The 13977-nt window shown below is 45.8% G+C and overlaps 2 protein-coding genes across 2 annotated transcripts in view; both read left to right on the top strand.

Annotated features, from left to right (window-relative positions):
• Window positions 1–4213, top strand: part of LOC102208300 (far upstream element-binding protein 3-like) — a 24693-nt gene extending 20480 nt beyond the window's left edge. The window contains exons 16-17 of the mRNA XM_013914940.1: window positions 810–913; window positions 1002–4213. Of these exons, the coding sequence (XP_013770394.1) occupies window positions 810–913; window positions 1002–1010 (113 nt within the window). The 3' untranslated portion in view covers window positions 1011–4213. The remainder of the gene's footprint in view (window positions 1–809; window positions 914–1001) is intronic.
• A 5466-nt stretch (window positions 4214–9679) lies between these two features.
• Window positions 9680–13977, top strand: part of LOC102208027 (PR domain zinc finger protein 12-like) — a 5512-nt gene continuing 1214 nt past the window's right edge. Inside the window, exons 1-5 of the mRNA XM_005749160.1 lie at window positions 9680–10013; window positions 11194–11259; window positions 11375–11499; window positions 12451–12606; window positions 13457–13571. Coding sequence (XP_005749217.1) covers window positions 9767–10013; window positions 11194–11259; window positions 11375–11499; window positions 12451–12606; window positions 13457–13571 — 709 coding nt within the window. The 5' untranslated portion in view covers window positions 9680–9766. The remainder of the gene's footprint in view (window positions 10014–11193; window positions 11260–11374; window positions 11500–12450; window positions 12607–13456; window positions 13572–13977) is intronic.

Below are 13977 nucleotides of genomic sequence, written 5' to 3'. Positions count from 1 at the left end.
AACACAGCGTACAGTCGAGTCTTAATAGCTTACTTACAGCTGGACTACACTGCCCACGAGGCTACATTCTTCAGGGCGATGCCTGTAACACTCTGCCTGTTGCCTTCTTATTAAGTCATTTTTTGAACAGTAATTTTTAAAAATATTTCTTCATGTCAGTATGCGGCCACATGTAGAGGTGACGTGGGCCGTGAGATTGAGACACAGACATTGGAGCCTCTTAATGCGTGTTTTGTTTGGGTTTCCACCGGCATGGAAACCAAAAACAGAGAGGGCATAGCCGAACATATGAAACAGGAACAGACCGCCGTGTAATCCTTTATTTCAACAAAGTAACTGTATTCTGAATACCACCTTTTTAAACGGTAACTGTAACGGAATACAGTTACTCATATTTTGTATTTTAAATAGGTAACGGTGGTTCATTTACTCTGTTACTCACCAACACTGGTGACGCTTCAGGCTGTTCCTCCGTCTCAGAAAGAAAAGTCACAGTTTGCCCCACAGTTCAAAAAAAGCGCCCCTCCGACAGCCAAACCCATCTGTTCTCTGATTGGATTGTTACATTTGTGATTGACATGACATTGACCAATCAGATGAAGGGAAGAAAAATAGGGTCAAAATCCGTACTTGTAACTTGCAGGGTTTTTTTTCTAAGTCCACACACAAATCTTTTTTTACAAGTACAAAATATTTATGACCACATTTTGAGCCCATACAAAACCAGCTGATTGATGAACAACATCACACTACATGCGTGTGCGTGTGTGCGTGTGTGCGTGTGTGTGTGTGTGTGTGTGTGTGTGCAGCTCAGTCGTCTCAGCAGAGTTCAGTGCCAGACTACACTGCAGCATTAGCAGAATACTACAGACAGCAGCAGCAGCCCTACCTGTGGAACCCCGCCCAGATACAGGTAACACAGGCGCCTTCTGCTTCACAGCGATGTCCTCCTCCCGTTTGTCACGACGGCTAAATGTCACTGTCACTTCCTGTCTCCTCAGGATCACTAGAGGCTCCTCCCTCACCGGCGAAGGCCTCGGATGGTTGTCGATGGCGTCCGAATCGGGGTTTCCTAGCAACGCTCTGCCGCTTCCTCCTCCTTTTGTAGAGAAAAACTAAGGATTAACTGAAAAATCACGAACTTTCTTTCTGTTTTTTAACCTTACAAAGTCGATATTTTGTCAGGCAGATGTTTTTGGACTAGCCTCCGGTCTCCCGCGGTGTAGACCTGGTTTTTCTTTGTTTTTATTTTTTATCAAACTTGAATTTCAAGATGTATCCGTGTGGCTTTGAACAAAACGAAATCCAGTATAATCTATATTTTGTCTAGTTTTATTTTCCAATAAGAAAACGGTATAAGGCTTAGCAGTCTTGAGTATGAAAATCAGATATTAATATTATTATTATCATTATTTTGGTTATGATAATGTTTTAAAGCATGCGTCAGGCTGTGTGTTGACTCAGTTTGTTTTTTATTTTGGCATCAAACCGTTTTAATGACATCGGATGGAAATGTAAAGTTTTTGTACTAAATCTGCTCGCTGGGTCTGTTTCTCCTAATTTTACCTGTTCAGTCGCCAACTTGGAGGTGCAATGATGCATTACTGTTTTCTTTTGGTTTGACCATAGCTCTTATTCTTGTATCTTTATAGTGATTTCTTTAGGTTTTTATGATGTAACAATGAATAAATAGCGACTTGTATTGCGTTGTCTAAAGCCAGATCTCTCTGTGGTCTAACGCTTTGTATTCTCACACGATTTAACCTCCAGTCACCGCCACGTTTTCCTGCCTCCGCTTTTATGACCGAGTCTGGGAAGATAAGTTTTCTTTGAGTGAACTTTATTATTGTTGTTGTTGGTCGCATTTCTATTTTCTGATTTGTTTTTAGAGGAAATTTCAGGAGCTGATCAATGAAGTTATCGATTCCGTGTTAGCTAAACAAACGTGTGTGTTACCTCAGCTGTGTGAATGTTTCTGCTAGCTGTGCTTCGTTAGCTAAGTGGTGCCTGTTAGCTGAATGTAAGTAAATGGAAATGCTGTCCGAGCGCTACGTTAGCTGCTGTGGGGTTGTTTGTTTTTTTCTATGCGCACGTTACAAAGGCTAGCTGAATGAATGTGCTAACTGAACACCGTGCTTGTCTGTTGTGTGTTAACCAGGTGTCGGGTAGGTCTACAAAACCACGTTCCCAAAATTGTTCTCAAGATCATTTATGCCTAAGGTCACATGTTCCCAAAGTTGCTTCCCAGTTTCCAGGTTCCTAAGTTCTCAGGCTTCTTTGTTCCAAGGTTATATGTTCCCATTTTTGTTCCCTAGGTGCTTTATGGTTAAGCTAACCTCTAAGCCTCGTTTCCATCTCAGGAAGCGCTAAGCTTATTTCAAGTTCCCTGACATGTCGGGCAGTCTAACTAAAAGCCATACAGGGAACAGAAAATCCCTTTCACAGGTTCCAGCAGTCGTCACGTTGTGTGGCTAACGACTTACATTACGTATAGCTGTGGGGAACGTAGCAGTAGTGACTGTTTGGGAACTTGGTGTTACTCTGCGCTCGTGACGTGTTGCACAGACTGTAAATAACGACTAATAACATTTAACCTGATGCAGATCGTGGAGATTTTGTAAACATTTTAGAGGAAAAGTATATTAGAAAAGTAGAGCTGTACGGGATAATGTCTGAACGTGGAAGCATGAGCTCTCACACTGTTACTGCTAAATGGTGTAATCTGATGTGTTAGCAAAAGGCCAAAAACAGCGTTTCTAGGCTGAACGTCCATCTGTCTCATTCAACCGCATGACTAGCATGAACGAGTGACTCTGTAAATACGACTTTAATGTTCGTTAGCCAAACAAACTAGCCGGCTGCTGTACATTAGCTGTATGTTCTGTTTATATTAGGGCTGGTTTACACTTCAAAATAAATGTACAATTGTTTTGTTGCTGTTTTATACTTGCACAGATTGTAAATGTGTTTTTTTGTTTGTTTTTCAAACGCAGCCGGACTTTGAATCTACTGATTAGTTTCTTTAGCGTTAACATGCAGTTAGCAATAAAATTGTTTTGTGCATAAATTCACATTCATTGATACTTTTTAAAAATGTGCTCATCTGTACATGTGCTACACTTAGCGTTAGCACTGTTTGTTAGCTGATCATTTTTGCCTACTAGCAAAACCTTGTTAGTTGAACGTTATCAGCTAAGCAAGTGGTAAGGATTTAATCTGTGTGTTAGCTGAACGTTTAGCTAAACTTTGCGTGCGTGTTAGTGTATGTATGCTAGCGCTGTGTGCTGTTATAAGTTTTGTTTGTTAGCTGAGCGTTTAATGAAAATGTGTGCGTTTTGGCTCATTTTGTGCGTCGGCTCGGCGCTGTGTGCGTGTTGGCAGAGCAGTTCTCTGAACGTTGTGCGTGTCGGACCACAGAGAGGTTTGTCTTGTCGAGGGAGATCTGGTTGTCGTTGAATCAGTGCTTCTGCTTCGTGTATGTGTGATGATGATGATGCTGATAATAATGACGATAATAATGAGTTCTCCTGTTCAGGGGTCTATTTAAATCTGTTATGAATATTCATTTTGTCGATGTGATGATATGGTTTGTGTAAATTTCCTCTGGCGGGTGCTCTCCAGTTAAAATGTACTTTGTTAAAGATGATATTGTTTAATTCACGTGTCGTGTCTAACCGAAGCTGAATATGTGTTATATTCTCAAGACTGCTAGGCTAACTGTCTCTCTCTCCTCGCCTGTTCCCGTCTGGACGCCGCCACCTTCAACACGCCTGTAATTGGACCAGACGAGCTGAGCGTTGTCGTCGCAGGCGTGTTGAAGTCCCGCAGCTCGTTGTTGTGGCCCCTCCGAGGCGTGGGGAGCTATAGTGAAGGGGTTAAACCCCCCCCCCCCCCGGAGTTGTTAACGGTGGAGCGGACGCCAGCCTGGTGTCCGGTTCTCGCAGCGTCTCAGGACCTGAACCAGACACGACGCTCGCTCCACTCTGGCCTAGAACTTCCCAGTCCCGATCCCGGTCCTGAAGGGGGGACGGGGAGCTTTTTGGTTTTATGGTTTCTGTTGTTTTTCTAATGGACAGACGTCCTAACTGTAACCTGCAGATTTTTCTATTAGATTCTATTGACAGATAGAGTTGTGTATGAACCCGAGCCACGAGACTGTCGGTGGTCGAGGATGATGATTAACATGAGGGTTAATAAATGGGCTCATTCTTTCTGACTGTGTCTTTGTGACGTGCATTCACATCAAACATTCAGCTGCTGAGAGCTGCAGCCACGTGACAAACCTGTTCATGTCCTCTCATGAAGTCTTCCATCTCTACATAAACCCGCTGCTTCCCTTTAATGAGTTCTGACACTTCTGATGCAAACCCAGTGCTGTAGTTCTGGAGCAGGTCTGAAACAGAAACCGCCCGTCAGTTTGTGCTTGGTGTTATTTTAGGTTCAGCCTCTTCAGATGGGGTCAACGTGAACGAGCTGCGGTCTCAGAGCTGCGTGGTGGACTGCGTGGACGGCCGCTGCTCCGGACAAGTCCTGCCCAGATGTTCTCAAACAGCAGTGCTGAGAGAGCCTTGGTGAGCGGTTCCCACAGCAGCCTGTAAACAAGCAGCAAACCATCCAAAAAACTTGATTCTGTTCTTCTGGATGTTGTCAGTGAGAGAAACGTTTCCTCATCATCAGGTAACTCCTTCAGTCTCAGCTGACTGCAGGGTTCAACCTTATAAACAGGACATCTGCACAATGGCTGACACATGCAGCACTGATGAACAATGCTGCAGCCGCCTCACAGCTCTGTGTGAATGCTTCTCATGGACATTGATCAGTGGACATAAGAATTTGCATATTAATGATGATAAACTGACCTCCAGCACAATGTCCTGTTCATAAGGTTGAACCCTGCAGTCAGCTGAGACTGAAGGAGTTACCTGATGATGAGGAAACGTTTCTCTCACTGACAACATCCAGAAGAACAGAATCAAGCTTTCCTTACCTGGATGACTGAGCGTGCATCAACACAACCAAGCTCATCGTTTCCATAGAAACAGCTTCCTTTGACCCACACTAGGCTGAGTTTGCCATATCTGAGCCATAACTGCCAAACGTGGCATCGATGTTTCTGCTATCAGGAAACTGATTTAAGGTTTACTCTTACTGACCTTAACACTCGTTGCTGTGCTGGAATCATCCGATCCGAATTGCCCCAAGTCTTCACATTTGAAAGTGAGAACTGTTGTGGAGCCAGTTCAGGGAATATAAAGCGCTCCCTCTGCAGTCTGTGCCTCAGCCAACCAATCCAAATCTTTCAGATGGATTTCAAACTTCCAGTTAAAACATGTTTGCCACAGAGGCGGACCTCCAGAACCTGCAACATTTAAAGTTTTCAGCCGGATGTTTGTGAAGACCCGGGAGGATTCCTGAAGCCATCTGAAGAAAGCTGGGACATCTTGGGTCAAAGCTGCAGCTCAGACTTCAGACATTTTTCTGTTCGTCTGTTAGATTCTGAATTTTCATTAGCTGGTGTGGAGTCGGTCCTCACAAATATATAGCAGCTCTTCTCACATGAAAAGTGGGAGTTATCATTTATTCATGTTCCCGGAGCGCAGACAGATGGTCTGAGTGACGGCCTGATGTCATCCATCATTAGGGCATTACTGTAATCACACGCCTGCAGATCCCCGGGGATCAATAACAGTGATCCATCAGGTCTGCAGCTCGAGGCGCCGGGCACCTGAGCAGAGTTAAAAGCCCCGCCCCAACACGGCCTCCTGCAGGAGCAACAAGTTTCAGAGATGGCATCTGTTTCACGATGAGCGTGACGAGACGGCGTTATTTTTGTAAACCTGAAGCTGACCGACAGGCGTTTGTTCCCACTGCGCTGAACAGAGTGACAAATGTTTAAAGTGATGAAGATGAAGGGAAAAAGTGAGAGCTCTGTTATTACTGCCAGTGTAGGTGTACTCGTATATGTGCCTGTGTGGGGACTGTGATGTCATTAGCATCCTCAGGGGACCCTGCAGTCACTGAGTGCAGCACTTCAGTAATTATTCAGTATGAAACTGGCAGCTATCAATTCTTTTGGTAACTTATCAAAGAAATAGGACGTTTCCTTATCGTCTGATGACTTTATGGAACGTTTTAGTGTGCCATCCTCAGACACCTGCACAGGGGCCAGTATTTGAACACGTTTCGCGCTCACAGTAGAATCCAGTTCAGGGTCAGTGCCACAGTCCTCATATTGCATTATATTGCCGCGGGTCCTCACAGAGACAGCTGGACCGGCGTGAGTGTGTGCTGCGGTGCGGAGGAGAGTGTTGGCGGTCGTAAAGTACAGGAAGCAGCTCGGTAAGTACAGATGAACCCTGAGTCTGTGGCAGGCCTGATTAACCATTAAAGTAATGGTGATCTGGATCCAGTCCAAACCTTTTCCCCGAAGCTCGGAGACCAGCAGGCCAATAATCTGTCTGCCAGCCTCGCTGCAGGGGGCAGAAGTATGTGGACGCGTGACTCAGTGTTCATTAATGCGCTGCTCTAAAAGCCTGCACTCGTGCGGTTTCAGTCCTGCGGTCGATGTTTGTCCCGCTGATATGACAGAACATTACAATGAACATTAACCCTTCACGAGGCAAAGAGCCGAGGTTACAGAGCAGCGTGATGCCTCGTTCATCATCCAGGCTTTGTTTGCTCCGGAGGACAGGCCAGACCACAAGTTTGTGGACGCTCCCGCAGTTGCTGCTTCATCTTTTGAGTTTGAAATGAGGAGAAAGCTTTGATGTGAGCAGGTGAACATCCTTCCGAAGGAAGCGTGACTCGTCTTTAACACGTACCTCCATGTCTGTACCCCCCACCCCTCCGCGCACACACACCAGCCCAAACAGCTGGACGGCAGACTGACACTTACTGTCGTGGGCACCAAAGTTAAACTGTAACTTGAGTGATGATAACATAAAATAATAATAATGAGAACATACATACGAGTGATGTCACTGACTGGATACACAGTGAGCGACGTCATCGTCCTCTGTTACTGAGCAGCTGCAGACCAGATGTGCACCTGATGTGAGCGAGGTCATAGAGATGCTCACCTGGGTGTTCCACAGCGTGTCCGCAGCACTCGGCGTTGTTCTGCGCTACACTGAACCTCAGTCAGACTCATGTTTGAATTGTGCTCGCAGCGCCCTGCTGAACTTTGACCTCTGCCTGAAACCATGTTGAAGGAGCGTGAAGCGAGACGTTTGTCTTGAAACCTCGAAAACGATGAAGAAATAAGGACCGAGCAGACGCTCCGCCTCAGCACCCCGGGTCACATGACCACGCGGAGCAGAAACATTTCTAAGCATCGGTTCGTCTTAGAAACGTAAGTGTGCAGCACATGTACTCTATTACAACCCGAACACACCTGACAGAGCTCAAGTTACACTTTCCAACTTACAACGAACAGAACCTGAACCTGAGCAGCTGAAACATGCCGATACGTTGAGCCGGACTCGGATCGACCTCCGATTGGGGTGGTTCCGTGTGGTCGTTGGTGAGAGGAGGGCGGAGACAACAGCCTCAGAAGATCACGTTTAACGCCATCTTTTATTTACAGTCTCACGGAGCAGGGCTCAGGTTTGTCTCCAAAAAAACTGAAAACTGAATCTAACAGGTCAGAAAGACGATCACGACTGACCTCTGACAGCAGAGGAGGATGATGATGGTGGTGGTGGTGATGAGGCTCGGAGCGGGGGGGGGGGGGGGGGGGGGGGGGGGGGGGGGGGGGGGGGGTGTCTCGCGCAGCTGAGCTCATTAAAGCGCTTTTAAACGCGGATTATTTGCGGCTCCGTCTGCGCGCCGCATGAATACTAATGAGGCCGCAGCGCTGCTTAATCATGTTAGCGGAACAATATCAGTGCGCCATTTGTGCGCGTTCCCACCACCTCTTCCTCACCTCTCCTTTCACCTCCTCCCCGCCTCCCCCTCTTGTCTTCACGCGTGCCAGTCACCTGCCGCCCCCCCACCGCCCCTGACTTCCCGCCTAAAGTGGATCCTGATTGGCCGTGAAGAGCGGGATAAAGGCGCGAGGACACCGGGCACGCTCACGGGCCTTTTTGTCGGAGAAGCTCATTAAAGCGTGTCCGCTTCAATACATGCGCGTCCCCGTCAGCAAAACCCTGCTCTGCTCCGGGAACGCGCGGCGGGAGAGACCCGGGGCCGAGGCCGCCGGAGGAGTCACCGAGCCCGGGAGGAGACACCGAGGACTCACCGAGGAGTCCCGGAGCAGATTGATGTCGGATTTTATATTTACATTCAAATAAGCACAAATATTAAGATCACACACACACACACACACACACACACACACACACACACACACACACACACACACACACACAAGCCCGTTCAGCTATCCCAGTGAGGACCTTCATTGACATAATGCCATTACAGATGAACGCCTGACCCTAAACCTGACCATAGCCTAACGGTAACCCTGACACTAAAACCACATTTGGAGCCTCAAAAAGGCTTCAAACTTGTGAGACCGGTGTGTGTGTGCGCGCGCGCGGGTGCGTGCGTGCGTGCGCGCGCGCGTGTGTCCTCACAAGTGAAGTCGAATGCAGATTTCGGTCCTCACAAAGATAGCTAGACAGGTACACACACACATTCACTTCATGACGCTGTGTGTGTGTGTGTGTGTGTGTGTGTGTGTGTGTGTGTGTGTGTGTGTGTGTGTGGACAATAAATGTTTAAAAGCTCATAAATACAGATCAGAGTGAGCGAGAGAATCATAATCCTGTTGAGAGACAGCGGGAGGATGAGGAGGAGGTGATGAAGAAAGCAGCTGTTGTCCTCTAATCGGTTTTTCTGCTCTGTCACTCAGCCCCCCAAACACACACACACACACACACATTCCTGCGCTTCATTTTCAAACCTGTTAAACAGAAGAAATCTGTGTTAGATTGAATTTCAAACACACAAATGACGCATTTTACATTCATCTGCATTTGTTGTGTCAGCTCGATTAAAATGATAACAATGTATCAGTCATCGGTTTATCATCAGTTACAGTTTCTGAGCTGTGGGCGGGTCTCAGTCTGATGTTAGGATCACTTTTCTCATATTTGATCGATGGATTTGATTTTTGTTATCGCTTTTAGTCTCCGCCCAGTTTTGTGACGTAGTTGTAAACTGAAATGTTTCCTGTTTTTGTTTTTAACGATCAGCTGTTTGATCGCTGTTTGTTTGATCAGCTGCCCATGAGCCTGACCTGCGGGCTGAAATCAAACTACCAACCCTGCCTTCAGGCAGGAGCAGGTGAGCTCTGAAACATGCGCCAGGAAGCTGACCTGCGCATGCGTGAACACCTGCCCTATGAGGTCCTGCCCTAAGAGGGCTTGGACCTCCGCGGGGCCTCGGTCCAGTACCGGCCCGGCTCCGCTCCTCCCGGTGGGGTGTCGGTGTCACGAGCCGAGCTGTAAACGGAGCCAATAACAGCGCGTGCAGGATTCCCCCCTCCCTCTGTTAGAGGAGGAGGAGGTGATGGAGCTCCATATAAAGACCCCCCCACACGGCCCGCGCCCGCTTTGCTCCTGCTCCTCTCAGGATTTTAACTTCACCTCTGACTCAGACACGCAAGCTGCTCCTCTGCTCCTGTCTCCTCCTCGCTCCTCGGTCGGTGTAAAACAGGAGTTTTTGACTGTGTTTTTTTGGGTTTTTTTTTAAATTTGTTCAGCGGGAGGATTTCTCCCTGACCCCGGCTCTGACCTCGGCTCTCCCCTCGGCTCTCGCCGCCATGGGCTCCGTGCTGCCCGGCTCCTCTCTGGGCCTGAAGCCGGGCTTCAAGCCTCCGCTGTCCCTCGCGGACATCATCACCTCGGACATCCTGCACAGCTTCCTGTACGGGCGCTGGAGGCACGTGCTGGGCGAGCAGCAGCACCACCCGCACCAGCATCACCTGCAGCACGAGGACCGCACCGCCCCGAGCGCGAGCCCCAAGACCGCGTTCACCGCCGAGGTGCTCGCGCAGTCCTTCTCCGGAGGTCAGTGACCAACCGTACAGCTCAGAAACGGAGACACCAGATAACAACAAGCATAATAATAATAATGATGATGATAATAATAATAATGATAATAATGTCAGTGGTAACTTTATTGTCTCCAATGGCAAATTGATTTGCAGTATGTCCACACATCACACGACACAAAAAACAAACAAACACACAAAATATTATTTTACTTATCCTACTATAATACTATTATTAATAACAACGACAATAATAATAATAATAATAATAATAATAATAATAATAATAATAATAATTGATCTCATTTCTTCTGTTTTTTTTTTACTCGTTTTATTTATTCTCTATATTTACAAATATTTACAAATATTTGCAAATATTTGTAAATATTTACACAAGTGTCGCATAAATTTTAATTTTGGAGCCTAAAACGAAAAAGATAAAAATCTTTAATGAAACAGAAAAAAGATTTAATTTAACCTTTAAACTCGTATTTAAAATAAATCTGTTAAACTGTTTAAATATGAATTTAAAATATTGATTCTTGTTTGTTTGTTGCTAATTATCCTCATCAATAACTGATCAGATTTGATCACATTCTTTGGATGGTTTGTTAATGAACAAACAGCTGCTGACTGATTGGCTCCTGATCGGTAATCACGTCCGTGATCTCTCTTTCAAAGCGCGAGCCGCGGCCCGTTTCTCGCTGTCGCGTGCTCACTTCTTTTTTATTTTAATGTGATTTTATTGTGAAATTCGTTTCCGTTCTGGGTGAAGTTCGTTGGGGACAATTTAGGAGGAGCGACCGGGCTTCGGGTGGATGCTCCGGGTCAACTCTCCGACGGACGTGTCGCGTTTTCCCGCGGCGGCCTCAGCTTTCATCTTCACGCCTTTACTCCCGCTTTTCTCTCCCCGCGCGCTCCTTCAGCTCTCCCGTACAATGTCCCGGGGGTTTTCCTGATTGTAGACGTGTTCTCGGGAACATTTCCTGCTGCTTCCATCAGGTATTCATCTTTCGGGGACTTTTTCATCCATAAACCGGCAGAAAAATGCGCTCCGAGCGTTTCCGACGCAGTTTAAAATGCGTTTAAAAAGTCGAAGCAGCGCTGTCATTTCTATTTTCATTTTTGAATTCCAATTGTAGAAGCAGGAGTGACACATGTTGACATGAAAATCTGCGCGCTGTGTTTGTGTCCAGAGGTGCAGAAGCTGTCCAGCCTGGTTTTACCCAGTGAGGTGATCATCGCTCAGAGCTCAGTCCCAGGTAAGCTCACCTGTAAACCTCTGTGGGTTTGCTGGTCTCTCTTTAAAGCCCAGCCGCAGATCACCGGTGCCGTGTTCTTCTTACGCCCTCTCTTTACTGTTTTCTGTGGTCCCAGGAGAAGGTCTGGGCATTTTCTCCAAAACCTGGATCAAAGCGGGGACAGAGATGGGTCCGTTCACCGGACGCCTGGTGTCACCTGAACACATCGACCTGTACAAGAACAACAACCTGATGTGGGAGGTGAGGCGACGTTCACGTTCAGACTGCTCTGTCCCAGCTCTCATGTTTTGGTGTCTTTCTTTTTCCTTGGATTTTTTTTCTAGAGCAGCTTTGTGTGTTTCATAATGAAAAATAACCCTTCTTATCCTCTACTGGAAAGCAGCTGTTTGTGTTCCCCAAAAATAAATAAATAAATCATTAAAAACAAAAACCCTTGTCTTTGTCAGAGGAAGGTTTTAGGTTGAGTGTTGCCCCCATGTGGAGTTCCCCAAGGCTTGATTCTGGGGCCGTGTCTTTGCTCCCTTTAAGCTATAAGAAGTCTGCCGACTTTCTACCAGCTGTCAGACTAACTCACTCAATTTTAACACTCTACTTAATTAGTCACCTACTAGTAACGAGCTCCCCGCTAACTTATAAAACTCACAGCGAGCAAGTGGCTGGCTAAATGCAAACATACTTGCTAAACAAATACCTGAAGGCTAACTCAATGCTAACCATCGAGTCTTCCAGCTTATTTCCAGTGTTAACTAGCTGCTGGCTGGACCTTTACAGGCAAACCTCAGTATTTACTTAAAGTTTGCTGGTTAAGAAGTTTAGTGACTTGATTTTAGCATATTAGCTAGCTCACACCTAACTAACAAGTCAATTGCTACCTAGCCAGCTAATTGGTTTATCAACAACATGGTTAACTGTTAACTATCCAACTACTTGCAACAAGTTACATGGCTAATCTAACTTACAAACTTATATGCTGATTCTTAGCTTGCTATTAAAATAACTGAACCAACAGATTAGCAGGATGATAACTAACTGTTAACTGATCCTCATATGCAGTTCCACTGGTTAGCATGTCAAAAAGCTTAGTTATTATCTGTGTATGAGGTCTTTGAAATAACCCCCTAGTGAGAACACTAAACTAATGACTTTAGCTGGAAATGGTGTTTACTTTCTTCTTCCTGCCTCCCTCCTCAGGTGTTTAATGAGGACGGCACAGTCAGGTATTTTATCGATGCGAGTCAGGAGGACCAGAGGAGCTGGATGACGTACATCAAGTGTGCGAGGAACGAGCAGGAGCAGAACCTCGAGGTGGTCCAGATCGGCAGCAGCATCTTCTACAAGGCGGTGGAGGTTAGTGAAACTCGTCATGTTCCAGCTCCTCAGGTATCATCGCACCTGCTTCCACCTGCAGGGTGACATCATGTGACCCAGGTACATGTACACCTGCGTTCACGGAGAGATGTTGGTGGTTTGGAGGCTGAGGTTCTTGGTGGTTCAGGGATCTTTTCCTCCTCATGTCTGCTCAGAAGTATTTATCGTTGCTTTTATCAAACCGCCTGCTGGAACAACAAAGGAATAAATAAAGGAAGGCGACCATGTTTCAGTGAATAAACCCAACATCACTGCACACCTCTACAGACTCTACACGCCTCTTAACTTACACCATAAACGTGCACACAAAGGTCACTGAAGCAGCACAGCAACTACAGAAACAACCAAAACAGCCAAAAGAGCCGTGGAGCAGAGGAGGGTGTGGTTATTCCACGTCGCTTCATCATGTTTGGAAAAGCTTCTGATCTCAGATCAGCCTGAGAAGACTCCAGATCCATGTGAAGGAAACATGGGAAGCTTCAGCGCGCTGCCGTCACCTGTTCTCTAAAATAAATCCTTGAGCGATGAAGCTCGGCCTGATTCCAGGTGCCGTTCTTCGACCGGCTCCTCCAGGTGTCTGAGCGTAACCCTCCACTCGATGCTCGAAGGTTAACGACATGCAGCTGAAATTTAAACAGATTTGAACTGAAGAAAAGAAAAACATAAATTCTGAAAATGTTTCAGAATTTATGACAAGTTTGAAAGAAAGAATCAAATATTTACAATAAAACAATAATACTGAGATAATGAAACGCAGTAATGTTGCTATGATAAAGTAAACGCTGATTCAAGTATTTATTGCTCTTCCTCTTTTCTCTTCCTTCCTCAGACCATCCCTCCCGACCAGGAGCTGCTCGTCTGGTACGGAAACTCTCACAACACATTCCTGGGAATCCCTGGAATTCCTGGAGGAGAGGACGAACAGAGCAAGAAGACCAAGAGCGGTAATCATCATTGATTATTGATCAGTGAGGTCATTCATAAATCTACTCAGTTAGCCAAGCATCCAGCAGCGCTGCAAGAACCCTGAAAACAGCAGCAAAAACATTGTTTCATTGATATTTTATTAAATCTGTGTTGGAGTCATCGAAAGGGCTTTAATCCATCACACTGTTACTATTATTAGTATTATTACACATGAAGTTCTTTCAGATATAAAATATTATTTTGGAAAATAAAAATTAATATTATTATGAATGTGTGTGAAAAATAATGTATATTTAATTTATCTTTAATCAGTCTGGAATAATAACTATTTAAAAAGTAAATGTATATTTTATATTTGGTTTTATTAAAAGTGTGTGTGTGTGTGTGTGTGTGTGTGTGTGTGTGTGTGTGTGTGTGTGTGTG

This window comes from Pundamilia nyererei, unplaced genomic scaffold, assembly GCF_000239375.1.
Source record: "Pundamilia nyererei isolate P.nyererei 1_Seehausen unplaced genomic scaffold, PunNye1.0 scaffold00238, whole genome shotgun sequence".
Lineage (NCBI taxonomy): Eukaryota > Metazoa > Chordata > Actinopteri > Cichliformes > Cichlidae > Pundamilia > Pundamilia nyererei.
Note: the sequence above shows the minus strand (reverse complement) of the source record. Positions and strands in the feature narration are given on the sequence as shown.